The following is a 26,520-nucleotide window of genomic DNA, read 5'->3' as shown; positions in this document are numbered from 1 at the left end:
AAGACACGACCTCATCCTTTCCCTGTCCCTACAGAGAAAAAAAATGTTGTCAATAAATGCAAGCTTAAATATAATAGAAAATCTAGAATCTTATAAGATATATCGTGATTTTCTCTGTTCCTTTATTTTAAGACATCGTAATAATACCGTGTATAATTCGGTACCACATATATCTAGTTTCAATCAGTTCCATCATGGCTAGAAAATAACCAAAATGTCACATAATACATCTAATTAATTATTAGATTGCAAGTCGTAAGATTTGTTTCTTTAGACCTAACCCCGAGGGATACTTTGTTTTTAATCAAATTTTAGGGTAGTCGGAGGCCTAACGAAAACATCATTTGGATTCGTCCCTGGTCGTAGTCTCGTAGAGGTAAGATCCAACCTAAGTTATTTTAGAAACTCAAATCCACTAGAGATCGAAGAAAATCGAGTGAGAAATAAAGAATGTTTTCAGTTGATGCTGGTTAGCCAGTTAGCCGTGCAAGAGCACATATGGAGTATGATTGGACCTGGAATTTGATGATGGCGCGACTTTATTCATCCTTTTTCCTCCAAACTTTAAAGTGTAAAAAAGTAGAAAATTAAATAGAAATAAATCCTTGGATTTTACAGTATACGGTGTGAGCTCACAATTTCTAAGAAAACACTCATTCATTCTGGCAGCTTTAAAAATCTAGCTAACCTACTCTTAACCTGGGTGCATGAAGGCTTAAACACTGAAATCCTGCTGTTATTGAGAGCTTGCTTTAGAACACAAATGAGTGAGTGATGCATGGCTTGTCGTAGTTGAATACTTTCACTAACAACATGCGTTTGGCATATCGTCACACGGTTCTCTCTCTCTCTAACCCAACCTAGCAAGAAAACCACAAAAAAAAACGAAACGAAGTCGAGGAAAAGAAGGGAACACTTGTTTGACTCTGGAGCCACCAAGTCCAAAACAATCTACACGTACTACGCAGGTCCGGGACGCCAGAAAGCAGCTCGCCAGCGTGCGTCACTCTCCCTCCCCGCCCTCGATTCGAAACCCACACAAGCGGAGCGGAAGGGGAGGCCACTCACTAACCCCTGATTAGCTGCTCATTAACTCCACCCCCGATCTGAATTGGCAGTAGCAGATCGGCGTGCCATTGCATCACCGCCAGCAGCAGCAGCAAGACCACCAAACCCAACGAGAGAGCAGCCGAGGCAATTTAATGCGTTCCCCTCCTCTCCCCATCCCTCTCTAGCTACTCTGTAGATTGACAGAGAGACAAGAGCGCTCTTGCTACCAATCTCCTCCTCGTCGCCGCCGCGGCCGCTCTCGCTCCCACGATCCGGCGCTGCCACGAGCTTCCAGATCCGCCGCCCGGGCAATGCTGTAGCTGCCCGCGCCGAGATGGGCGGCGTCGGCGCCGGCTCTCTCGCCCTGCTGCGGCTGCTCCTCCTCCTGCTCCTCCGCGCCGAGGCCTCCGCTCTCCACGGTACAAAGCCTTCGACACTTCCCTTTACCGTCCCCGTCGGTCTGTCCTGTCCCGTCCCGTCCCGCTCGATCCTTCCCTGTGTCCGCTCCCCCCTCCGCATTCCGCGGGGTTGCTCGCCGTGGGGCGGTGCGCCCGCGCTCGCGCTTCGGGCGGGCGGGGATTCCGCGCCCCGTTCCGCATTCCACCGAAACCTCCCCGACCTTGCCGGGCGCGCTGCTCCTGCTCCTGCTCCTGCCGCCGTGCCTCGCTGCCGTCCCAAGCGCGCTCGCGCCCGCTGCTGGAGCTTGGCATTTCTGGTGCGTGGCGCGGAATTCGGCTGCTTTTTCTTTGTGCGGATTTTTTTTAGATTACAGCGCAGGCGCATGGTTTTCGCATTGTGCGAAGGATCTGACGACTGGCGAGGAGGCGTAAGGTCTACGATACTGTCGGTGGGTTCAGTTGCTTGCCACTCCGTCCCCGCCCCCCGCCCCCCGAGTGGAAAAAGTGCTCTGGCCTTTTGGAATTTTGGCTGACACCGACCCGGGATCATCCTAAATTCCTAATCCTACCCAGGAGATGGAGAAGGCAAGGGGTGTCTACTTAGATAGATTGGCACATGCCTTCTCTCGAGGGCATTCATGCTGCAGCCAGAAGTAGGTGCTGTCTATTGCGCCTTGTTCTACGGGCTCATGGGATTGGTTGTTGGATGCAGAGGTTGCAATGTACGAGCACATGTTTTGTTTAGCGAGGCTGTGGTTGCTAGAATGCTAGCTGAGCTTCTTTACCATGCATGTTTTCTTTTCTCTAGGTTGGCCTCTGTAGTATGGTGTTGTAACAATGGTGGGGGCGTGTTGTCTGACCTTCCTCATCAGGCATAAAATCTTAGGATCTACATGGAATGCTGCATAAAATCGTCACTTGTCAGCGAGGCGATATTCTTCGGTATACCTCCGTTCTCGAATATTTGTCGCCCGCTAATTCATTTTTGAACTCAAACGCGACAAATAAAAAAGAACGGAGGGAGTAATTTGTTTCGACTCGGTAGTATTGAAACTGGAAAGTGTATTCCATGTATGGTGTCCAGTCTTCAGGAAGGGGAGCAATTTTCTTAGGCTATTTGGAGAACTGTAGAAGTACTAGATTTGCATTAAAGTAACTTATGCAAAGCTACAACATTGTCGGATGCAGTATAAAGTTCATTGGGAATTCAATCTTTTGTTTTTCTATCTTTCCATATCACGTAGCCTTGTTTTACAAATAGTATTTGCCAGTGGACGTTGGCCATTTAACTCCAATGCGCCACATGCCTTTTATGATGTTACAGTTACACCGTATATGAAGTTTATATATAATTATATGAGACCGTTGCATAAATTTCCTCCACCAGGTTTACATAATTTTCTCCAGTGTAAACCCTAACCCCTCTATGTTCTGCAGCGACTATATTACCTAGCCCAGCACCAAGTCCATCAAAAGCCCCTGAAGCGAGATCGTTTGGACCTCGAATTTCCCCTTCACATCCTCCGAGTGCACTACCTCCAGGATCTCCTGGTACATAACCATGACAACTTAAATACTACAATTTCAAACCTTATTTTTTTATAGAGTGGTGTTTACTTTCTTCTAATTCTTGAAGGCGTTGATGCGCGCCATCATTCACACAAGCACCCGCACCACAGAGAGTCAAATCAGGGCCCTTCACCATCCTCAGCACCCACACCTGAAGGTTTGTGGTTTGTCAGTGCACCTTGTTTATGCAATTCACAATTTTATGCCGTTAGGATTCCTTGTATACCGATTCTGTTGCTTATGCCATTCTTCTGTGGTCTATTTTTATCTTGTACTGTTGCTATCGAGGTTTGAACTACTCTTATGACTAGATATGTGATTGTATTCGTTACCTATATTCATTGAATAATTCCTTGGATCTTTAGCAGGTTGTTCTAGTTATATCTGCACCGAGCCACTGACTGCAACACCAATTGGTTCCCCTTGTGGCTGTGTCGAGCCTATTAGTGTTATCGTTGATCTGGACTTAGCTCCTTATCTACTGTTCATGAGCATAGCTGAGTTAGAAGTTGAGGTTGCAGCTGGGACATTTCTTAAACAAAGCCAGGTGAAGATCATGGCTGCAGTTGCAAGTATCCAGGATGACCAGAAGACACGGGTGACCATTTATTTGGTGCCGCTAAGAGAACAGTTCGATACTTATACGGCATCCCTAATATCTGATAGGTTCATGGAGAAAAAGGTTCAGATAAATTCATCTATATTTGGAGATTATAAAGTTATCAATATCAGCTATCATGGTAAGGCCGTGCACATGGAATACCCCTTAGGTTGTTTGCTCGACTTATGTTCATAGCTATGGATCTTTGTTACTGCAGGATTGCAATCCCCGCCATCATCTCTGCCTGGAGGATCGGATCCTTCAGGAACTGAAGAATATCCTATAACTGCAGAGGTGCCTGATCAGAAGAAAAAGCACAATAAATCAGATATTTTGGTCATCGTGGTAGTGTTAGGGTCTTCTCTTGGACTTCTGATGACATGTGCTGTTCTGCTGATCTTACTAGTAAGATGGAAGAAACTTGGACGGCTTCATGAGGCTATGACCCCTGCAACTATCCCAGCAGTTAATAGAAGATATGGTATGGTGTTTATAGTATTACTTCTATTGTGCTTTGTCAATTATCTATTGCTTATGGCTGCTTGGGAAATATTTTTAACTAAGGCTGTGTAGGAGTTAGCATCATGTTAATCTGTTTTTTCTAGAGCATTTGTTTTCATTTTCAAGTTGCCAAGTCTAGAGTTTTGTGGTCAACAATGGAAAAACTTAGCACCATTTCCATTTTGGTGGGAGTATCATTTACTATTTCTATGCAGTCGAGTTAAATGAAAGTTGTTATGTAATGATTTCACTTAGTCTTCCCCTGCAGTAAATGTCTCTTTGCAATCTATGATAGTCTAAGTTTTTAGACTCTTACCAACTTCCTTATGATAAACATGCATTAACAGTTTTCAACTTCAAAAAACGCTGTTAGCATATGGTTGACAACAAAAACTGTTAGGAAAGGTCACACAAGTTGAACTTCTTGAGTACACTAAATAATTTGCCACTCTTAAAGCTGCCGTTATGCTGATAACTTAATGCATGATGCAGGCACCAGGCCAACTTTGTCAACCAGCATGGTGAGCTCTGCGTCAGCATCAGTGTTTTCAACAGTGGCTACTTGCACAACATCTGTAAAGACATTTTCACTAGCCCAACTTCAGAAGGCCACAGATGGTTTTGATTCAAGAAGAGTTTTGGGTCAAGGGGGCTTTGGGCGTGTCTACCATGGGACGATAGAGGATGGAAACGAAATTGCTGTTAAATTGCTTACAAGGGAGGACAGGAGTGGTGACCGTGAGTTTATTGCAGAAGTGGAAATGCTCAGTCGATTGCACCACCGGAATCTTGTCAAATTGATTGGTATTTGCATTGAGCGGAGTAAAAGATGTCTTGTGTATGAGCTCATACGAAACGGAAGTGTGGAATCCCATCTTCATGGTATGCCAGCCAAATAGAAAAAATATGGTTAATGAGCCTTGAATGGAAAGCGCTGACTACAATAATCCCCATAAAATAATCAGATGAGGCTTATTTAATTTGTTAAACATGAACTGTCTGAATCAGCTGGCATTCTAAAAATAGAACTGAGTTGTTTGATGGCGTAGTTCTAATGAATCACATATATGTACAATATTAACTACTGCGTCCAAAACTTAAAAATTTTCTGATGATGTGTCTCAGTGAAACACAGCACTCAGAACTAAAAAGTACGGAAGTCCGTATTTTTCTCTGTGATGTTTGTGTCTAGTGTAGGATTTTTTTTTTACTTAACATGATTGTTTTGGATTGATCCTAGCCTTGTTTTTTTCCCTGTCTAGGCGCTGACAAGGCTAAGGGTAAGCTGAACTGGGATGTTAGGATGAAAATTGCTCTTGGCGCTGCTCGAGGCTTAGCATATCTGCATGAAGATTCAAACCCTCATGTCATACACCGTGACTTCAAGGCCAGCAATATATTATTAGAGGAAGATTTCACTCCTAAAGTGACCGATTTTGGTTTAGCAAGGGAAGCATCCAATGCGACTCAACCTATATCTACCAGGGTAATGGGTACTTTCGGGTAAGGCACACTTTGCTCTTACCCCATCTTATATAACGATGTCAATTACCATGTGACCGTTAGTTGATGATTTTTTACTATTTTTCTGCTTCTTGATACGTTAGATTGTAGTAGTATGACTTTGGTTCTCTTTGTGATTGCTTCTAATTACATTATGGATGTACTCCTAGATGTCACAGTTGGGGAAAATCAGCTAGTATGATTATCTTGATTAAATCCTAGTGTTCCTGAATTCCGAGAATGATTATTCCTAGAGTGTGTTGATACTATTTTTTTGTGTGTCAAACAATGGCAATGCTTGAGGGGTCGTTCCTTTTTATTTTCCTTGCTAAATAGTTCGTGCTATCACAATAATTGTTTTCCTACACTTTGTACACAGCAGTGTCTTGCTTTTTATTTGACTCGATTTTATTTTTTTTTCTCTTTGACTGCACAGTTATGTTGCTCCAGAATATGCAATGACGGGCCATCTTCTTGTTAAGAGCGATGTCTACAGTTATGGGGTTGTCTTGCTGGAACTTATATCAGGAAGGAAGCCTGTAAACATCTCTGAGTCCAAGGATCCTGAGAACCTTGTAACTTGGGCCCGTCCTCTGCTAAGCCATAAGGAGGGCCTGGAGAAGTTAATTGATCCGTCTCTGGATGGAAATTTTAACTTCGACAATGTAGCGAAGGTGGCATCCATCGCTTCCATGTGTGTGCACACAGATCCATCGCAGAGGCCGTTCATGGGTGAAGTTGTCCAGGCACTGAAGCTGATCTACAATGATCCAGATGAGGCTTGCGACGATTCCTACAGTCCAAGGAATTCATCTGACCAAGACGGTGACTACGAAGGAGACCTGGTCTTTGAGAGTGGAAGCTGGGGCTTTGGGGCCTCTGGGTGTCTAGACTACCGGAATTCCTTACCGTTTGTCACTATGGACTACAGTTCTGGCCGAATAGAAGGGCCGCACGACCCTCGCGCGGCATTGTCAGCGGGATCCCATGCCCAGTCACCAGTGCTGCAGAATAGATCAGGCCCCTTGCGGATGAAGAAGAAGCTGGCCTCCTTCTACCGCTCTAGAGGCAGCATTAGTGAGCATGGGCACCTGCCACGCCATTGATCAGTCAGTGAACTAGTGTTAGGCTGTTAGCTTCGGTTGACTCTGGGATTGAGGCTGGCGGGGGTTGTCATTACCTGATTCGTGCCTCATGTTAGTGTACAGTTCGTGGTGACCCTTCACCCTTGGGTATGGGTGTTTTCTCTCTCTCTTTGCCTTCTGCTTCTTCCCCGGAAGCAATGAGGATGGGGTTGGCAGGTGCTCTCTAATTTTCGCAAATTGCGGTTCATTTCTCATGCATCTGATTGGTTTCTTGCCGGAGTTCTGGGCATCATGTTGTTGTGACTAGGTGGTTGTACTGGATGCAGTTCGTTGTAAACAGACAGTGTCAGGGATCTACCTCGCGTTGGAGAGGTGAACTATACAGCCGGCTCAGTTCCTCAAATGTCAGGTGGTACCTGTGTTAATATTCTTTTGGTTCTTACTTTGCATGGTCTTATTGCATTTTTTTTTTACTTTGGTCATGAGTGATGTTCGTTCTAGTCTTGTGGATAACTGGATATCATGGTTCCGTGTTCAATTCATGTTCTCTAGCACAAGCGGCCCTACCTTCGGACAACGGTGTATTCTTTGGTTGTAAACCCAAGATTCTTTTTACTATTACTAATTGGAGCTTTTAATGTTGCTAATTGGAGTTTTTTTACTAGACATGCTAGAAAAAAAAGATAAATTGTAAACTAGAAAATATTACAAAGATCCAGTCATTAATTTGATAGGCTCAAGTCACCATTGAAAATAATAATTACTGAACTAGCTATGATCTCTAAAAACTTGTCCACCTCTACTATTATGAGAAATAACATAAAATATAATCTTCTAAGTTTGGGAACCCTAATTTTCTATAGGATTTCTATTTTTCTATGAGAAATTAGTTTATTTTCATATGGAAAATATAAATTCTTTGGGAAATTAAGGTTCCTAAAGTAGCCCTAAATCTGCATCAAAATCATCCATACATACATGCCATTATGAAGCGTATAAAATGTCCACTAAATTTGCATTTAGATTACCCTTTCAGCCACCATGATATATAATCTGAGCATCCTTTTAAATTATATCAAATACCACTTATGCCATTATTAAAATTTTAACACAAAATAGCACCTCAAGCCTATATCTAAGTTAGATAGCCATAGGTTATACCTGCATAAATTGTGATATAACTATTACACGCGAACATCCAATGCTCATGCTCATAAGATTCTAGTTCATATAGGAGTGGATTGATGGACTGATTTACAAAAAGTCGATAATAGAGATTCATACCTACGTCATGCATATTTGTAATTACTAGACCGTATTGCTATTTTTTCAGACAAAAACAATATAGCAGTCTATGCCTGTTTGTCTGTTTTTTCCCATTTGGTTTGGTCTACTCTACTATGCGGGACACTTATTCATGGTCCATTTTTTAAATTATACAGAGTACATATCTTATTAGATTTTTATTGATTAAATATTTACAGAAAAGCAGTCTACATCTATATCAAACTTTTATAATGAAATAATAATATTTATGATGCTAATTATTATTTATTAATTATATATATATATTTAATATCATGTTTTTTTGCAACTCTTTTAATAATTTTGGTGAAACTTGAGATCCTTTGATTGTCCAAGGGAGTGAAATGATTTTTTATATGTAATGGAGGAGGGTTATGATTTAACCGTTAGAAGGTATTTTCTCCATCTTAAATTATAAGACATTTAAGTTTTCTAGATATACAATTTTTATTATGTATTTAAATCTATACCGTATCTAGATATATAGCAAATCAATGTACGTAGAAAAGCTAAAAAAACTTATAAATTTAGGATAACAGTGCGTAGAAAATAAGCAATTTTAATCATATTGAGGGAGACTAGGAGAGCATAAAGCGTCTCTGTTTTTCGGTGGAGAGGTGAAATTCAGACTGATAGCGAGGATACCGACTAGAGATGGCAATGTGTACGCGAAACCCGAATATTCAACGGATTTTATCTAATATGAAGGTGGATATAAGATGATTTCTCTACCCACGGATATATTAATGGGTAAAAAACTCTACCCGTTGGGTAGACGAGTACGAGTACAAGTTGGTACTACTCATACCCATCTATCCATAGATAAAATATACCCACATCAATACCACTATTGGAGGTATTTTCCTCCGCCGAAGGTCCTCAAGACGAAGACATCATTTGTAAGCGATGTTGGAGTCTTTTCTCCGCCGAAGGTCCTCAAGACAAAGACATCGTTTGTAAGCGATGTTGAGGGTCTTCTTCTCCGCCGAGGGCTCTTAAGACAAAGATATTGTCTGAAAGCAACAATATCGAATGCTGAAGCTTTCAGCCGAAGGGCGACAGCTTCGGGTCAAGACGGCGATGAAGGTCAAACATGATGCTGAACCGATGAGGAAAAAACTAGTTAAGCTCTGATAACTTATGTTACGATTATGTGTACATGTTAGGGTTATAAATATATTTTTACTCGGGCTGCGTCCCATGTCTATAAATAAGTGAATAGTATCCCCTTACTGTTCATGTTGGATTGTATCTGCCCTCGCATCACCACCTTCGATCAAGCCGAAGGTATCAATGTAATATAAGTTTTGTTAATGTTCATGAATATATACATTACAGTTTGGACACATAAATGAATAAGTGGATAGATATATAACATATTGTTTCTATGGATTTTTTTTTTGATAAATGATGAAGGTGTGTCCTTCATAATCTTCGTCTGAACATCATTATACTCGAAAGGAGATAATGATTCGAAGGTCGAAGGTCCTTAATCCTTAACAATTGTGTTGCTTTGTTCTTGATTCACAACATTTGAGAATAAGTGACCAACAACCACTATAACCATCTAATAGAGTCCATCTTAACTAAAATAAAACCCTTCTCTAGCCATCATTTGTCTAGATACCAAAGTTATGTAATCATATGATTTGTTATGTGCGAAGTTGAAGTTATTTTTTATGTTTATTTAATATTTTGAGTGATTGATATATTGAAATTTAAGATTTTTTTAACGGATATGGGGTTACCTGACAGGTAAAATTACCCGCGCGGGTACGAGTATGAGTAAGATTTTATACCCACGAGCATATATGGGTAGTCTAATGGGTATAATTTTTTTATGGGTATGAGTATGAAATGGTACTACCCGACGGGTATGTACCCGTTGCCATCCCGAGGAATGTCGATGATTTTTTCATCGAATAACCAAAAGAAAAAAAAGAATGGGCCTAATCTGTTATTTTGGGCCTGTAAACCCATTGCTCTCAGGTCCATTGACGACTAGTATCATCATTAGAAAGCCCACGTAGTCGAGCGAGGAGGAAAGGCGGCGAAAACCCTCCCTTGCCTTGCCCAGTTGCCCCCAAACCCCAGCCACCAGCTATACCAATGGCGGCCACCGCGATGGACCATGACGGCGGCGACGACGTGGTCACACCAGGGGAGCTTCTCGGAAACTCATTAACCCTCGCGGCCGGACGTGGCGCCTACGCCGACGGTCGCTCTGTGCGCGCGTCGGTCACCGGGCGCCGCCGCATCGTGCCGCCCGCACCTGGCTCCGACGACCAGGTAGGGTTGGCTTGGTAGGGTTTCTGATTTCCTTTTGTTTTGTGCGTGTGATGAGTTGGTTTGTTCGTTTGGGCTGCAGAGATCCACGGTGGAGGTGGTGGGGCACAAGGCCCATGGAGCTGTGCCGCAGCCGGGAAGCGTCGTCATCGCCCGAGTAAGATGCTCAGAAATACTGGGCATAATATGGTTTCAAGAATTGCAATTCATTTGCTTTTGTGAAAACACTCAATGGCAATTGGCCATGCTCTGAAATTTCCAATTACCACACGCATCCCCTGGTTCAGGTTGGAGGTGGGGCGATGCATGTGTCTGAAAGTCAGAGCCATTACTCTTGTAGTTGTCTATAGGGTAATAATGGGCACACCATCGTATTTTTCAGGCATCTTTGCTGCAGGAAGTCGTCGAACATAGTCACAATGTTTTTTTAAAAAGCAGAAGTTTCTAAACCGCTGATTCCTGAAAGCTGTCACTTTTGCAGGTAACAAAGGTTATGGCTAGAATGGCCTCTGCAGATATCATGTGTGTTGACTCAAAGGCTATCAGAGAAAAGTTCACTGGCATGATAAGGTGGTGCACTGGTGCCTTCCCCATGATTTTATTTTGCCTTGTGTTGGTTCCATCTTTTATTTGTTTCCAGTTGATGTCTTGTACTACATTTGCTTTAGTTGCTTGCTGAATTCTGTACTTGGATTCATGCTCTTGTTCATCTTGGGGACTTAGGGAACCTATCAGGGGAAAGTTTCTCATAAATTTCCTCTGTTTTACCTGCAGGCAGCAAGATGTTCGTGCAACTGAAATTGACAAGGTGGATATGTACCAATCATATCGTCCTGGGGACATTGTTAAAGCTATGGTTGTATCCTTAATTGACGAAAATGATGCAGTACAAATAATCTCTGTTTTCTTCTCTTGTTATCAACCTTGGTTAGGTTTACTTGCCCTTAGGTTATCCACATCTACCTTCTTAAGCTGTCGTAACTTTTTAAATCTTTAAACTCTTGCTTTGAGGGCCCGTTTGGCTTGGCTCCTGAAGTGCTCCTCCGGAGGAGCCGGAGCACTTGAGGAGCCACTTTTGTGGCTCCGGCTGCTCAGCCCAAAATAGCTCCGGCTTTCTATACTGTTGACCCCAAAACGGGCTTCTCAACACATTTTGAGGAGTCGTCTTGGGGTGAACAGTAGAGGTACAGCCTTTTGGGAGTGAGGACTGAGGAGGCAGAGCTGCAAAAAGTGTCTCAAATGCTCTGGCGTGTTTGGAGGAGCCATGCTGAATGGGCCCTGAATATTTTTCCTGTTTGAAGTAGTTAATATTCTTGGCTGGCTTTGGATCCTTAAATAATGTTAAAGCTTTCTCTTGGTGATGCAAGGGCATATTACCTTTCCACTGCGAAAAATGAACTTGGAGTCGTTTCAGCACAAAGCATAGCTGGTATGGAAGGGTGCAAAATGCAATTTGTTTACATGGAACTGCTATCGTTATTCTAGATTTTGTTAATGTTGCTTCCCACATGTTTCCTCAGGTGGTACATTGGTTCCAATCAGTTGGACTGAGATGCAATGTGATTTGACCGGTCAAATTGAGCAAAGGAAAGTTGCAAAGGTGGAATAGATGTGCTGTGGCCCTCCTGATAAATGGTAAACATGTTAGTAACTTATCTTAATTTGAGCTTTCCCTTGTGTGGGATACATGTACTTCTATCTGGAAAGTATGTTTTTCATGTACTAGAATGCTGATGATTTGTTGCATCATGTGGTTTTCTTATGATCTTTTATACTGCAGTAGAAATTTGACTGCCTTTGTTGTCATTAACCATTGAATGCTCGCTTGCCTTGCCATTTGTTCTCATTCACTCATGACTCATGTATCACAAATTTCTTTGTTCTCATGAAACAGGTGGTGGCGGTATACAAATTGTGGACCAGTGACACCAGGTCCTTGGGCGGACTACCCAATTCTGCGACGCCCAACTTCATTACAGCTGCATTGAGCATGGGTTTTTAAAACCCTGGCTGAATTTAACTAGACATGAATCGTAGCCATGGGTCCTGTAACCCAACCTTGGGATCTGAATCATAGCCATGGGTTCTGTAACCCAGTAACCTTGCCCTTGTGATTTGTTACTCTGTGAGCTAATGACATTGCAGTTTTCCACCTCGTGATTTCTACAAGTTTTGTTGCGCATTGTTGAGAACTTGAGATCTGTTGCTGTCTTTCTGGCATGATGTCAAATGGCTGTACCGGACTTGTTTCAAACGGATCGGGGGTCAGTACCACTGATTCATTTCTCGCCGGGAAATCACCGAATTATGGTGAACTTACCCGTTTTCGATGCTGACCGAGATGTGATTTCGGTTCTAAATTCAAAAAAATAAAAGTCAAACTTAAACTTTGGGAAAAAAACAAAATTCGCTACAGTAAAAACGAAACGGTGAACCCTGGTCAGTACTCACTTTCTCCCCAAAAAAAGAATGCAACTATGGGTTGCTTGCTATAGTTAAATTGCTTCATGTTTGATAATTTTCTAAAGAATGGTGTTCTCATTTATATCCCTAAATTAATTTATTATAGAAATAAATTACATATATACTCTGATGGTATTTATTCAATATTATTATAAGTATTGATATTTTTTATTTATTGTTGATCAAATTTAAGATAGTAAAAGCGGTTTGGTTTACTATCTAACTCACCATAGTTTATCTAACTTTTTTTTGTCTAATGTTAAGGCATGTTTGATACTTTGTTTTACTATCTAAGATGTCATAACTTGCTTAAGTTTAATCGTTTGAATTAAATAACTAATCTTAGACACTAAAGTTAAAATCGTGGTGCCTTAGGCAGAAAAACCAAACAAACCTTTAGTTTTTTAATTTGACCGATTAATCTTATGCAAGTTATGACGTAGTTAGAGATGAAAACGGATGAAAAAACCTCTCTTATTTCCATTCCTATATTTTATCACGGGAAATGACACCGAGTCCGAAATAGTCGGGAACAAAAATGGTAGCAGAACAAAAGGGTGCACGAAAACGAACATGAGCGGAAATATTAAGCGAAAACTCGTAATTTAATACAAGCACACATGATATTGATGATCGAGTAGCAGGACAATAACATGAAACAAATAGATATGGAGAGACAACATTTCATTGTTGTTTGCTTGTTACTGGTGTATATATAGCTACATTCCATATTGTTTGAGCCTTTAGACCACTTGTTATTCAGAAGAGCCGGTGGCTAGAATGACCACTTATGCTATAGTATGTCACTTAAAAATATGATGCTTTAGTTTGTGCACTAATGCATATTAGGCTCATCTTGGATTTCTTAAATATGAGATAAATATGGGTTAAATCCGGAAAAACGGGATTCCGCAAAAACAAACATAATATACCCTATCCCGTATCTAGATTTTTTTCGCAAATACGAAAACTGATGGGTCAAATGTGAAAAAACGGTACAGGTCGAGATGGATTTTTTCCATCCGTTTTCAATCCTAGACGTAGTTAGCCGAGAACCAAACATGCTCTAAAACATTAAGTTTTTGGGTTAAAAGAGACTATTTTCATTTATGGACCGCCCTAGGCGTTGAGTGTCTCATTCTCAAACAATGTTTTTCCAAAATTTCCAAAATCTGCTTGAACCAGCACAAATGGCTTTGTCAAGATCATGGTTGATGTGCAGACCAAGCGCAAGGTGCCCGAGCAATTAGCAGTGATATCCTCTCTTTGGTAAAGCGTGTCATTCTCATCTACTGAGAAGTCAAATGTTTTCTTTTTGACCAAACATACATAAAAGGAATACATTTTTATAATAATTCTATTTAAAAATATAATATTGTCAATACTTTTTACAAACCCAATCAAACTTAAGAAAATTTGACCAGCACAAACCCTATAGCGACACTCTTTTGCGGACAGGAGTATTCAGTAACGCTGATGCATAAAATGACTGAAAATGAAAGACAATTTGCAGGTTTTCTTAGTGCTTCCATTCAAAATTGTTGCATCAAGTGCATGTTCAACACGACCGTGATTTCACGCAGAAACAATGCTTTCATTTCACAGGCGATAAAACTGGGACAAAAATCAATGCTAATGAAAAGAATTACGGACTACCCACACACCACGCACAAGCAGCTCCTACGAAACACCACGGTTATCTGTACAACGCCCAAGACCCAAAATGTTGAATGAAGGGCCTGGTCATGATTTTGCAAACAGCTGAGCAGCATTCAGATTGCAAGCAGCCGTTGAATCCCTAAGGCAGCTGCAGAAGGCATCTTCATCGGTAGGAAATGAAGCTGGCAGTGGTCGGTCTGGAATCACACCAACCTAAAAAAATATCATTCACAACTACTCAGAAACAGCTAAAATCATAAGTGGCACCAAATTCTGTTTTTAGGCCAATTGCTATGCTTACTCTTACCTTGTCAATGTCGGTATGTGCAGGAGTTTCATAGCGTGCTACGGTAACAGCCAAGCCAGATCCATCAGATAATCCGAAAACCGACTGAATCTTCCTGAATGTCCACAGGTAATGGGAGTGAGACAATACACATTCAGGATAAGAACAAGGACATCATGATAGGGGGAGGGGAAAGCAATACCCTTTTCCATATGTTGGTTCCCCATATACGACTGCCCTCTTATTGTCTTTCAGCGCTCCAGCAAGGATCTCACTTGCACTTGCAGTTCCTTTGTTTACCTAACAAGTTTAAAAGTGGAACATTTGATGTTAGGAAAACAGGTAAAATGCAATAATCCAGGTAAATATTAACTAAATCTATCAGTCGTTGTTTTCTTTAAGCAATGCTAGGTCATACCAGCACAACCAACGGTTCTGATGCAGCAATTGTATCAGCGCCATCAGCCTCATAAATGTCACGAACACCTTGGCTATCGCATATATATACAATAACACCCTTGTCCATCCTGGCAAAGCAGGAGTAACACTTAATACTTCAATCATCTCATTAGATAGCAGTTAAAATTTTAAAAAACTGATCAACTTAGATAACAGTTGTTATTTATTGCAAGATAGCTTTTTTTTTTATCTCAGAATGAATACAGACCATTCACTTTTTCCAATAAAATGGACTAGATTTGTTAGAACTTATATGGGAGTATGATCTGTTGGAGGGTGATCTTTCAAGATACAAACAAAAAAGAAAGAACAAAACTTCCATGTTTCCAGGAAAGTGTTATTTGGTTTTGCCTGCCTTTATTTCCTCCTTCCTCGAATGTCCAAACCAGAAGCATCACTATCTACTATATAGGCAGCCACCAGGAACCAATCAATCATCAATGAAGAAATTTCTCTAAAAACATCGTGGAGACTGATTTCACACTACCATTGATGAATTTTTTCCAAGTTGTGCTTAACACAAACAAGAGTGCGGGCATCATATTATGTTCTTCTGTCATAGTCTACGCCTCTAGGATAACGTGTACTCAACTCATCGTTGATTAAAAAGTTAAACACTCAATTATCATTCGACATAGAAGTTCCATTCAATTGTTGACACATGTTCCCGGAGAAATACTACAGCCTAGGTCATCCCTTGATCATAACCCGAAGTTCTCATATTGTAGGCAAGGTTCAATGATCAGATTTAGACTATATTCCAGCCTGTCTGTGTTGGAGTAGAAGGTACTGTAAAGTTCTCTTTTAGAAGGCCGATTAGAATTCCAGTGATTTTTCTAGGTGCACCAGGACATATGCACAGTTAAGGAGGCCACCAAGACATATGGATAAAGCTCACACACCATGAAATAATTTGTGGTTCAAACAAGCTTACCAAATCTTTGCAATTTGAATTCCTTCAGGAAAAAGGCCACCACTGCATAAGACAACCACGTTAAAATTCCAACAAAGCAAACATTTAAACATCAACATACATCCCAATTTCTGCAGGCTCAAACCTGTTATTCCGCAGATCCAGCACAAAGGATTTAACATTGTTGTCCCTCAATGTCTTAATGGCTTCCTTAACAGATTCTGTAGGAGGATAATGAATTGACATAATCAGCAGGACTTACAGCATCCGAAAAACATCATGATGCTTTCTCAAGGCGGCAAACCTGCAGCATTTTGGTTAAATGTTGTCAATTTGATGTAACCGATCTTTGAGCTATCTTTTGAACCTGGAATCTCACACATCCTTGACCTCACGGGGTTTAAATTGACTGTTTGTCTCCTGGAAATAATAAAAAAGGATGGAATACTTAATGGCGAGTTTTTCAGTAAATGGGTTTCATCCTTTTGTTCTAACTATGTAAAAGGGGATTGTATGATTGGCTTACTTTAGAACGACATGCCTGGTATTGGTCCCACTACGAATAGACAAATCTACTGAACTTCCTTCAGGGCCCCTAGAAAATCAGTTGACAGAACACCACCAACTCTTATTAAGAATATTAAGAAAATGTTGACCTAGGGCAACCAAAACTAAGGGATGCATGTATACAATTATCGGTGTTTTTTTGTAACACTGTATTTTAGCCACTGATTATATTTACATAGTAATGAGAGTTGGCCTTACTGTAAGCGTTCTGCGGCATCATATATATCCATATCTTCAGTGCTTCTGTTGTCAATTGCCAAAATGGTGTCTCCAGGAAGAATGCCAGCCTTTTCTGCAGGACCACCAGGGGTGGCTGTCATGACAGCAACTCCTGAAGGTGATCCATTAATTGCCATTGGGTAACCAATCGATAAACCTACACCCGTGAGTGCGCCTTGCGTACCAGACTTCCTTCAGAAAAGATAATGGCCTGCTTTATAAGATATATTGCACTAACTAGTAACTAAATGAATCAAAATTCTATGGGAATCAATAATTGAGTTCTATACCCGCAAGCTCTTCAATTTCTCAGGTTCTAAGAAACGAGTAAAAGGGTCATCCAATGTTGAAAGCATTTTCTTGATTGCCGCATCTGAAATTCAGTATTGATTAAACAAAATGATAATATGGAATCAACACTGTACAGTGTGATGGTTTACTTCAGCACAAATCTATAATGCATTTGAGTTCTGGATTATAGAATTCCCCATAGTTAATTAGTGATATACTAACACTGCAGTTTGGAAATTTAGCTCCTACCGGAGACACACTGTAATATCTGTCTGTGACAGAAAAGCTTGGGGCAAATGCGATGGTGGTTTCCTTTAAACAACTAAATCTGTCCTTGGTGTATGATAAATGTATTTGAAAACACTGTATTAAATGACTGTTGAATGCCTAATGTAATTATTCTGACCGTGATAGAAGTGTGATTGTGATGTATGAAAGGCAAGGTTCTAGTTCTAGTTATGAAAGACAAAGTTGGGGCAATATGCAAGAATCATACATGTCTCTTCCCTTGTGTTCATCGGTTCATTGCGAAGGGCATTTTCACGGTATCTAAACCAACTTTGCCCATTAAAAGATTTGTCATAGTATGCTCGATCAACCGCGCGCCAAGCCTCCAGGAAAAGCAAGTTTTCCTCTGTGAGCGCCGATGCTTGGATCACCCACCAATAGACAATCACACAAAGGTGTCAGCATACATAAGAAAGAACGCGGAGAGATGATGAAAAGCCACATGGCTGTACCAATGTTGGAACACTTACATGACGGTGCTGTATAAGAAGCTCCCGAGATGGACATGACGAGCACCACCCCTAAAACGACGCGTTCGAAACCACCAGCGGACATGAAGTGCCTGGATACCCCATCTGGCCGCAGCGCGCTCATGGCCTTGTAGCACCGGCTGAGGTTGCCGTGCAAAGTGACCATCAGTGAAGAGTAACGGGACAGCATTCTCCTTATTGGCCGCGTCAATCTGGAAACGGACGGTCCACTCGCCAAACACTCGGTGGATCTCCTGGAGCATTGCTTCGTTCGAGCGAAACGGCAGGCTGCAGCCCGCAGTGGTGGGTGGGGCAGGGGTTCCCAAATCGATACGACTGCGACCTGCAGTTCATTCAGCAATTGTTCGAAGTTCAAACGATGGTTAGGAATCGAAGCATCAGCATGGCCACAGTATAAGCAATCGACAGCAACAGAACGCACTACTGCGCTAGTCTCTAGCTACCCCCTCACCCAGAACCGACCCTACCGACAAGCGCCGAATTGTTTTGATGAATGCAGTATACAAACAGCTGAGCTTGATAGAAGGGAGGAAGGAAGGGTGTGTGTGTGTGGCAGCGACAGAAAGCTAGGTGAGATCACCGTGCGAAGGCGGCGAAAGGACGCCCGAGACGGCGAGGCGGAGGCCGCTGAGTCGGAGACGAAGAGCGGGCGAGAACACGTCGCCATCGACCTTCCCCTTCTCGCTCACCAGGCGATGGCTTTTCGAATGGAACGGAGACTAGCGAGGTCGAGGCCTCCCGTTTTCTGGGGTCGACGCTTTTCCAACTCCAAATTGGGGGAACGAATTCTTCTGCGAGGAGAGGAGCCGAGGAGTAGATAATGGCCACGGAATTGCCAAGTGCGGACTGCGGAGACACCACAAGCTCAGCTATGGAAGACGACGACGATGGGATGGCGACGCTGGATTGGGCGGCCAAGCTGTCTGGCCCACCACTCTGACGAGGCTGCACTTTTCCGGGCGGGCTGGGTGGCTGGGCAACGGCCACGCGACGCGACGCGTGTGTGGGCCAGACCATTCAGGTGGGAATTATTGGGCTGAGCCGTATCTGTCCGAGGCCCACTTGTCTGACCTCGTTTCGTTGTCTTGTATTGTATTACTGGGCCGTTTTGCTGAAGAGACACACCCGCCGGCGACTAACAAAACCCTCGCCAGCCTTTCCCGTCCGCCGGCCGCCGCTAATGGACGCCGGCGACGCCTCCACCGCGCTTGCCCTCACGGCGGCGGAACCATCACCGCCGAGCCCCAACAGGAGGGGCAAGAGGCCGACCAACCCGCCCAAGCGCTTCGTGCACACCCCGATCCCGCCTTCAATCCTCTCGGACCCGACCCTGGCCGCCGCCGCCACCTCCCTCCTCCCGGCCAACTACAACTTTGAGCTCCACAAGACGGCGCACCGCATACGGTCCGCGGCCGCTCGCCGCGTGGCGCTGCAGCTCCCCGAGGGCCTGCTCCTCTTCGCGCTCCCACTGTCGCACCTCCTCGCGCCCTACCTCGAGCCCGGCGCCGACAACGACGTCCTCGTCCTCGCCGACGCCACCTACGGGGCCTGCTGCCTCGCTGACCGCCCCGCCAGGGCGCTCGCCGCCGACCTCCTCGTCCACTACGGCCACTCCTGCCTCGTCCCCGTCACGGCCTCACTCCTCCCGGTGCTCTACGTCTTCGTCGAGATCCGCGTGGACGCCGCCCGCCTCGCCGCCGCCGTCAGAGCCGCCTTCCCGGACCCAGCGGCCGCGCCCCGCCTCGCCATCGCCGGGACCGTGCAGTTCATCGCCGCGGTCCACGCCGCGCGCGAGATGCTCACGGTAGAGGGCTACCACGACATCGTCGTGCCGCAGGCGAAGCCGCTGTCCGCCGGCGAGATCCTGGGTTGCACCGCCCCGACGCTCAAGAAGTCGGAGGAGGTGGGCGCCGTGGTGTTCGTCGCCGACGGGAGGTTCCACCTCGAGGCGTTTATGATCGCCAATCCCGGGGTGAAGGCCTACCGTTTCGACCCATTCCTCGGGGTTCTCGTGCTGGAGGAGTATGACCATGTTGGCATGAAGCAGGCGAGGAAAGCGGCGGTGCTGGCGGCCAGGAAGGCCAAGAGCTGGGGAGTCGTACTTGGCACCCTGGGGAGGCAGGGGAGCACCAAGGTTCTTGACAGGGTGGTGGAGCATTTGGAGGAGAAAGAGTTGGAACACACAGTGGTGCTCATGTCGGAGCTTTCCCCGGCGAGGATGGAGCTATTTGGAGATTCCATTGATGCCTGGGTGCAAATTGCTTGTCCACGCTTGTCGATCGACTGGGGGGAGGGTTTCAAGAAGCCAGTGCTGACAACGTTCGAGTTTGATGTCGCACTGGGCTATGTCCCTGGGTGGTGGGAGAAGGGGAGCAGGGGTTGCGGTAGTGAATGTGGTGTTGGGTGTTGTTCAGGATCAGGAACTCGTGGAAACTGCAACTGCAGTGATGGGGATTATGGTGGTGACTACCCGATGGATTATTATTCGCAAGATGGAGGTGATTGGAATAGCTGCTACATGAAGAAGAAGCCATCTACTGGCGAGAGGAAACTGCGGGTTCGGATTGGTAAGTGCTCAACATTTCTACAAACTCTGCCATCACTGAACCATAATTACATGACCCAATATTTGGTTAGGCTTAATATTAAGAAACAGTAAGTGCTGTCTTATAGCCTCAAGGAAAGAAAAAACTGAACATTATGGCTCTGTTTGTTTGAGATTATACTCTGACTAGATTATATAATTTAACTTATTTTGAACTAACACTTAGGATGTGTTTGTTTCCTTTCTAGATTATATAAGTTAGATTATGGTGGAAAGGTAGGAGGGAACACTTAGGGTGTGTTTGTTTCCCTCCTAGATTATACAAGTTAGATTATGGTGGAAAGGTAGGAGGGTAAAATATCACTTTAGAACTACAAACAAGCTGAAATAAGCTAGTATTGGGTAGCTTATTTTAGCTTATTTGTAATCTCAATCTAAAATGTCACATAAGACTGAATAACACTAGCTATTTGAGGAAACCATGTCTTCCTAATTATCAAGTTAACAATGAGCTAGTGAGAGATGGAGTTGTGCCCATTTCATAAGCCAAACAAAATTGCGATGCAAATTACCTAATTGTCCTGGTTTACTTGTGAGATCATCGTTTCATGGCATGGCAATACTTCGGTATAGTGATGGCAACGGGTACAAACCCCTCGGGTTTTGCCATCTCAAACCCGTATCTGTGGAAAATATCTATACACATTAAAAAAAACTCGTATCCATGACGGGTTTGAAATTTTGTCCAAACCCGTACCCATCAGGTTAGTGGATACTCGCGCGTTATCCACGAGTTTCATCTCCAATATGCTAGTTTTTCTCATAATCAATAAGTTTCGTAATGATTAATGAGATCATGTCCAAAATTTATGTGATGAAGAACGAGTTCATGATTTGGTATAAAAATTATTAGTAGAGAAAATAAAATATGAATAATAAGTTGTATAATCAAGTGACCTTACACTAAGTTATCCATCCACCACGTATATAACGCTTGTAAAAACTATAATAGCAAGCAAACAACACTCTCACTAACTACTTATACATTCACCATTTGATACAAATTAGGAAGTAAATGGGGGAGATAACAAGTTTGTTGTTCGTTTATAAAATATAAAATAAAGTAACAATATGTACTAGGTTTGGTGGGGTTTAAAATCCTACGAGTTCACGGGTTTGGGTACTCCAGGAACAAATTTGTACCTATAAACTCGTGGGGTATAGATATATGTCCATCGACAAACCTACGTGTATGAAAATTGACCTAAATCTGTACCCTAAGGCATAGTTTGAGAATGTCATTTTCTCAAGGGTTTTCCATTTTTTCCAAGTGAAATTCGTTTATTTTTCCTTAGAAAAATAAGAATCCTTAGAGAAAATGGAGTTCCCAAACTAGGCTTAACATGATAAAAACTGATCAGGTTTCGGGTACCCATTACCTTTCCTACTTCGGTAGCATTGTTGTGGTCCTGTTTTTTTTTTTTTGGTCTGGTAATGGTTTTATGTTTGTTTGCAATTCTAATTAGCAGGCAACGAAATTCAAGCCGAGGAGAAGCGTGGGAATCAGGATTCTCGTGAGCTAGTCAGGTGAATAGGGATACCGAGAACAGCTTCATGGCTCAAAAAGGATTTTTGACACCAGGTTTTAGTGTGATTGTAACGATGTTTAGTTACCAGAGGGAAAATCTTGTGACTGTACCTGTATCGATGTATCCACCACCCCATATACTGTAAATTTGTTACGTACAATGTCTCATTGTAAACATCTTGAGAAGGTATGAGGTGTTGTCATACCCATTGGTGCAACCATCCAATTAAGGCATGTTCCCTTATTCCTACACCACATAAATTAGATGAGATTGAAAAAAAACGTAAAGATTTTGATTTGCTCTGGATTTAAAACCACCCAATCATATCGAATCTATATTACATCCAATCTATATGGAATCTATATAGATTGAGATAAAAACAAACATACATTAAGATGGAGGTTCATCCACCTTCATCTTTGTGTCTTGTTTGCCTGGTTGCACCAATATATGGTTCAGTTTCCAAACATTGTCTCCATATTGTTATCGCACAATCTGCCATAGTAAACATCTTCCCCACATATGATACAGATCACTTATAGGGTGTTTTGGTTTGAAAGATGAGCTAGTCCATCATCACCTCACTTTTTTCTTTGGTTTGTGGAATGGAATTAGTTGATCCATCACCATCTCATTCCTCATAGTGAATTAGTTAGTACTAATATAAGGATTGAAGTCATCCGAGCAAATTTGAGGAATAGATCTATGATGCACCACCTCATTTTGGATGGAATGATTCCTCAAACCAAACAACCCCTTATTCACCGAGAGGGAGTGTTTTAGAAACAGCACTTATTTGCAACCGTGATACAGATCAAGTACCACATTGCTAGCAACACAGCAGTAACCATCGTCAGCCATCCAACACAACATAGCATTATACAGCGGGTCCAGGCCTAACGAGGCAAAAAGGAGTTCTAGTTCCAAAACAAAAACTGCTTAGCTTAGGAATTTCAAATCTGCATTGCCAGCACACAACGCAGACAGCCACCTTCGTGCAGCAGGTGGAAGGCGTCGTTGATGTCAGCCAGGTTCATGTTGTGCGTAATGTACTCGTCCACCTTAATTTCCTGCGGACAGCACAAACTTTGGTAAGCCGAGAACACACTTGGCTGGGCAAGTACTCGTGATAGCGCAGCAGTACCTTTTTCATGTACTTGTCAACAAGCCATGGGACCTGGGTCCGGCTCTTGAAGCCACCGAAAGCGGTTCCCTTCCAGACACGCCCAGTCACGAGCTGGAATGGTCGTGTGGCGATCTCCTGGCCAGAGGCGGCGACGCCGACGATGACGGAGGTTCCCCAGCCCTACAGGTGTGCGCGCCCCCAAATTTAAAACAAGCGAATGGGAATGGCTGGATAAACAGGATACAGCTGAGATATAAGCAGCAACACCCAGATGCCGCAATGGGAACGCTTTACCTTGTGGCAGCATTCCAGTGCAGCCCTCATAACCGAAACATTTCCAATGCACTCAAAGCTGTAATCCACGCCGCCATCTGTAAGATCGACCAGGACCTGCTGTATCGGTTTGTCATGCTCTTTTGGGTTAACAAATTCTGTAACTCCAAAGTTCTTTGCTGCAAACAGTGAGACAAAGATTAGAGGAGGCATGTGCTTCGTAGGTATATACAACAGATGGAATGATGAATACATAGTTTATTATAAATAAATGATAGACCACTAGCACAAGTGAACTGCACATCCCCAAAATGCACCTTTGACCACTGGGAATATATTAACGAGGAAATAAAAATCAGGTTCAGGAAATTCAGAACTATCAAGCCACTCAGATTCGGTAACTACAGTTGTTGCATCCAAGTTTTCCTGCACTTCATAAACAATATCCTTTTGAACTTCTATTTATCTAGGGCAGTAGATATACTGCTTACATTGTAGAAATTAATAGAGTTAGCCCTACAGAATATAACTTTGGAGATTTTCTGTTCCACGTTAGATAAAAAATGCAGCCTCTCCACAAAAATTGCAGGGGTGGGGCTTGCCTCGGTTATTCCTTTCCTAGACCCCACTTCGGTCTGTCCTTTTTTAATAGAAACAAAAGCAACAGAAGTTAGTGGTCCCAATTTATTAACAGGTTCCACAACTTGCACAAGAAAATGGACACGTTCAGTGCATTGGAAACAAAGGAAATTAGAATTTTCCCATTTCACCAGCTGATAAACAACATAAGAGAAGAATAAGAGTCGAAGAACATAATTGCGGAGGACGTAAACCATACCAACATCAAACTTTTTATTGTCGATGTCAATGCCAATAACTCGAGAAGCACCAGCAGCTTTTGCTCCCTCAGCAACCTAAAGGAGAAACTCAGAAGTCAAAATCCTACCCACTAACTCAGGTTTATGACAATGACCTAATAAGAGAAACTTACTGCAAGTCCAACTGTTCCAAGGCCAAAAACAGCAACAACTGAGCCAGATTCAACCTTTGCAGTATTCCACACCGCTCCAAGACCTGGATGATTAAACTTTGTCAGATGTATGGACTATGGACAAACTAAATACCACTTATTATAGGAAAATATTTAGAGGATAACGAGAAAAGATATGTATAAGTGTGAAGCTGCTAAACATGTTGTCAGTAGTTCAATCAGTGTAGCAGGCTAGCAGCAGTATGGTTTTTCATAATCAATTCATTTCACAGAATAAAAACAGGGATTTTTGCGTCATCACAAAGACACAAAAAGAAATGGCATGCGAGTTTCTGCATGAGATTAAAACCACCAACTTTTTGCTAGTTGCATGGATCATGAACAAATGTAAGAATGTCTTCGTGATTGTGCATGTTAAGAAAATATTGGTGCTAACTATTGCAGTTTAGGCATAAACAATGAGAGAGAAACATTGGTAGTAATAAAGTATACAGCAATACACCGAGGCAGACAAATATATAAGTATCACATGCAAAGATACTTAGCACTAAGCCACACAACAATATGTATGACAGGATAACTGTCCTGACTCCTGAGGATCAAGGAATCCTCAAAACAATGCGGACAAATATGTGTCCTGAATTAGCAATTTATATCCTAAATATAAAAGCAAGTAAACATACATGAAAAGAACATACCAGTAGGAACACCACAACCGAGCAGGCAGACTTTATCTAAGGGTGCCTGTGGGTTGATCTTTGCAACACTGACATCATGCACCACAGTGTACTGGCTGAATGTTGATGTCCCCATGAAATGGTAAATGGGCTTTCCATTTACAGAGAACCTGCTCTTCATATCATTCATCATGACACCTACGCCTGTGGCACTCCGGACCTTACCACAGAGGTTGGTCTTTCCGCTCTTGCAAAACTTGCATTCTTTGCATTCTGCTTGGTAGCAAGGAATGACATGATCCCCAGGCTGCACATCAGTTACTCCTTCACCGACACTTTCCACAATTCTATTAAGACAAGTAAAAGAAAAATTGTCCATCACAGCCCAACGATGAATTACTTCGTGTATAGAACTGAAGCAAATACACACACACTTATTACCCGGCAGCTTCGTGGCCAAGAATGCAAGGGAAAAGACCCTCAGGATCCTGCATAGAAAACGGAGGTATTAATATCGTTCTAGTGTTCTAACATGACCACATGGTCAACTAAATAATACCTACTATAATTGCACAGCATGTGTCTAACTAACAATACCAAGTTTCAGCAATATTCTTACGTTACAGCTGATGGCACCATCCCCTGTTAGTGAGGGAAAGTAGGAAAAAGTCTTACAGTGCGCCATCAAATCCTTGTATTTGTTTAGAATCATTATTTTATCAACCAGTCTATAAAACTCTAGGAACATAGCCACAAGATGAAGTGACAAAAATACGACCAAAACGCCAAATTATATCAGAACAGCGACTGTCCATCAGCGTCAGGATTGCCATTTGCCAATGGCTACTACACCCACCAGAGTGAGTGACCATTTCGTAGAATTTCAAGAACCCTAGATTGGAAGAAAAAAAACCAAACGAGCATGAGTAAGTTAGGAGAACAAGACAACACCTTGCCGCTCCAGGTGTAGTGGTCGGTGTGGCAGAGCGCGGTGAATAGGATCTTGACGCGGACCTCGCCGGCCTGCGGCGGCGCCACCTGCACGTCCTCGATCACGAGTGGCTTGTTCGGCTCGTACGCCACCGCCGCTGCACGCACAGACCAGCCATGAACCCCCTCACGCCAGATCAAATCGAACGTCGTACGAACAACGAACAATACAAGGAAACTGCTACCCCTACCGATGCGAAGAAGCAGGAGCACACAAGATCAAGCAGGTTACCTTTGCAGGTGATGACCTGGCCCTGGGTGGGGGAAGCCATTGCTTCCTGGGGGAGTAGGGGTTTGGGAGGTGGACGCGCTGGACGGAGCAGTGGAGAGATGTGGCTGTGAGGTCCCCGGGGATATAGCGAGAGGGGAGAAGAAGAGCAGCCGGCGGAGCAGGT

The 26,520-nt window shown here is 43.0% G+C and overlaps 5 protein-coding genes across 10 annotated transcripts; 3 read left to right on the top strand and 2 right to left on the bottom strand.

The window, feature by feature from the left end:
- Positions 1-914: 914 nt before the first annotated feature.
- On the top strand, positions 915-7,264 carry LOC100383859 (uncharacterized). Of its 3 annotated transcripts, none has more exons than XM_008645894.4 (8): positions 915-1,469; positions 2,886-2,999; positions 3,085-3,174; positions 3,383-3,757; positions 3,836-4,099; positions 4,612-5,001; positions 5,382-5,622; positions 6,059-7,264. In XM_008645894.4, the coding sequence occupies exons 1-8, from the start codon at positions 1,385-1,387 to the stop codon at positions 6,726-6,728; spliced, it is 2,229 nt and encodes a 742-aa protein (XP_008644116.1). In that variant the 5' UTR covers positions 915-1,384; the 3' UTR covers positions 6,729-7,264. The 3 variants fall into 3 exon arrangements, with proteins under 3 accessions (XP_008644116.1, XP_023155806.1, NP_001349100.1); NM_001362171.1 differs by having other exon boundaries at positions 1,308-1,469; positions 3,386-3,757; positions 6,059-7,107; XM_023300038.2 differs by lacking the exons at positions 2,886-2,999; positions 3,085-3,174 and having other exon boundaries at positions 1,123-1,469; positions 3,386-3,757.
- A 2,729-nt stretch (positions 7,265-9,993) lies between these two features.
- LOC100281965 (uncharacterized) lies at positions 9,994-12,462 on the top strand. Of its 2 annotated transcripts, none has more exons than XM_008645422.4 (7): positions 9,994-10,301; positions 10,381-10,455; positions 10,780-10,868; positions 11,073-11,157; positions 11,646-11,727; positions 11,819-11,941; positions 12,193-12,462. In XM_008645422.4, the coding sequence occupies exons 1-6, from the start codon at positions 10,122-10,124 to the stop codon at positions 11,905-11,907; spliced, it is 600 nt and encodes a 199-aa protein (XP_008643644.1). In that variant the 5' UTR covers positions 9,994-10,121; the 3' UTR covers positions 11,908-11,941; positions 12,193-12,462. The 2 variants fall into 2 exon arrangements, with proteins under 2 accessions (XP_008643644.1, NP_001355038.1); NM_001368109.1 differs by having other exon boundaries at positions 10,067-10,301; positions 11,819-11,933; positions 12,193-12,449.
- A 1,789-nt stretch (positions 12,463-14,251) lies between these two features.
- Positions 14,252-18,866, bottom strand: LOC103627890 (carboxyl-terminal-processing peptidase 2, chloroplastic). 2 transcript variants are annotated; one of them, XM_008648195.4, is made up of 13 exons: positions 18,515-18,866; positions 17,914-18,256; positions 17,652-17,804; positions 17,155-17,237; positions 16,844-17,052; positions 16,605-16,673; positions 16,383-16,498; positions 16,224-16,299; positions 16,100-16,141; positions 15,125-15,233; positions 14,909-15,006; positions 14,728-14,821; positions 14,252-14,633 (listed from the first exon to the last, which is right to left on the bottom strand). In XM_008648195.4, the coding sequence occupies exons 1-13, from the start codon at positions 18,599-18,601 to the stop codon at positions 14,505-14,507; spliced, it is 1,608 nt and encodes a 535-aa protein (XP_008646417.1). In that variant the 5' UTR covers positions 18,602-18,866; the 3' UTR covers positions 14,252-14,504. The 2 variants fall into 2 exon arrangements, with proteins under 2 accessions (XP_008646417.1, XP_020394331.1); XM_020538742.2 differs by lacking the exon at positions 16,605-16,673 and having other exon boundaries at positions 18,515-18,836.
- Positions 18,362-22,311, top strand: LOC100284663 (diphthamide biosynthesis protein 1). Of its 2 annotated transcripts, none has more exons than XM_008645565.3 (2): positions 18,362-20,501; positions 22,006-22,311. In XM_008645565.3, exons 1-2 carry the CDS (start codon positions 19,115-19,117, stop codon positions 22,068-22,070), a joined length of 1,452 nt encoding a protein of 483 aa, XP_008643787.1. In that variant the 5' UTR covers positions 18,362-19,114; the 3' UTR covers positions 22,071-22,311.
- Positions 22,312-22,760: 449 nt separating this feature from the next.
- On the bottom strand, positions 22,761-26,455 carry LOC542459 (formaldehyde dehydrogenase homolog 1). Its single transcript, NM_001112015.2, has 9 exons — positions 26,358-26,455; positions 26,087-26,223; positions 25,577-25,623; positions 25,157-25,482; positions 24,459-24,541; positions 24,306-24,381; positions 23,489-23,646; positions 23,213-23,374; positions 22,761-23,138 (listed from the first exon to the last, which is right to left on the bottom strand). Exons 1-9 carry the CDS (start codon positions 26,395-26,397, stop codon positions 23,022-23,024), a joined length of 1,146 nt encoding a protein of 381 aa, NP_001105485.2. The 5' UTR covers positions 26,398-26,455; the 3' UTR covers positions 22,761-23,021.
- Between the last annotated feature and the right edge of the window lie 65 nt (positions 26,456-26,520).

Source organism: Zea mays, chromosome 5, assembly GCF_902167145.1.
Source record: "Zea mays cultivar B73 chromosome 5, Zm-B73-REFERENCE-NAM-5.0, whole genome shotgun sequence".
NCBI lineage: Eukaryota > Viridiplantae > Streptophyta > Magnoliopsida > Poales > Poaceae > Zea > Zea mays.
This window is presented reverse-complemented; position numbering and strand designations above follow the sequence as displayed.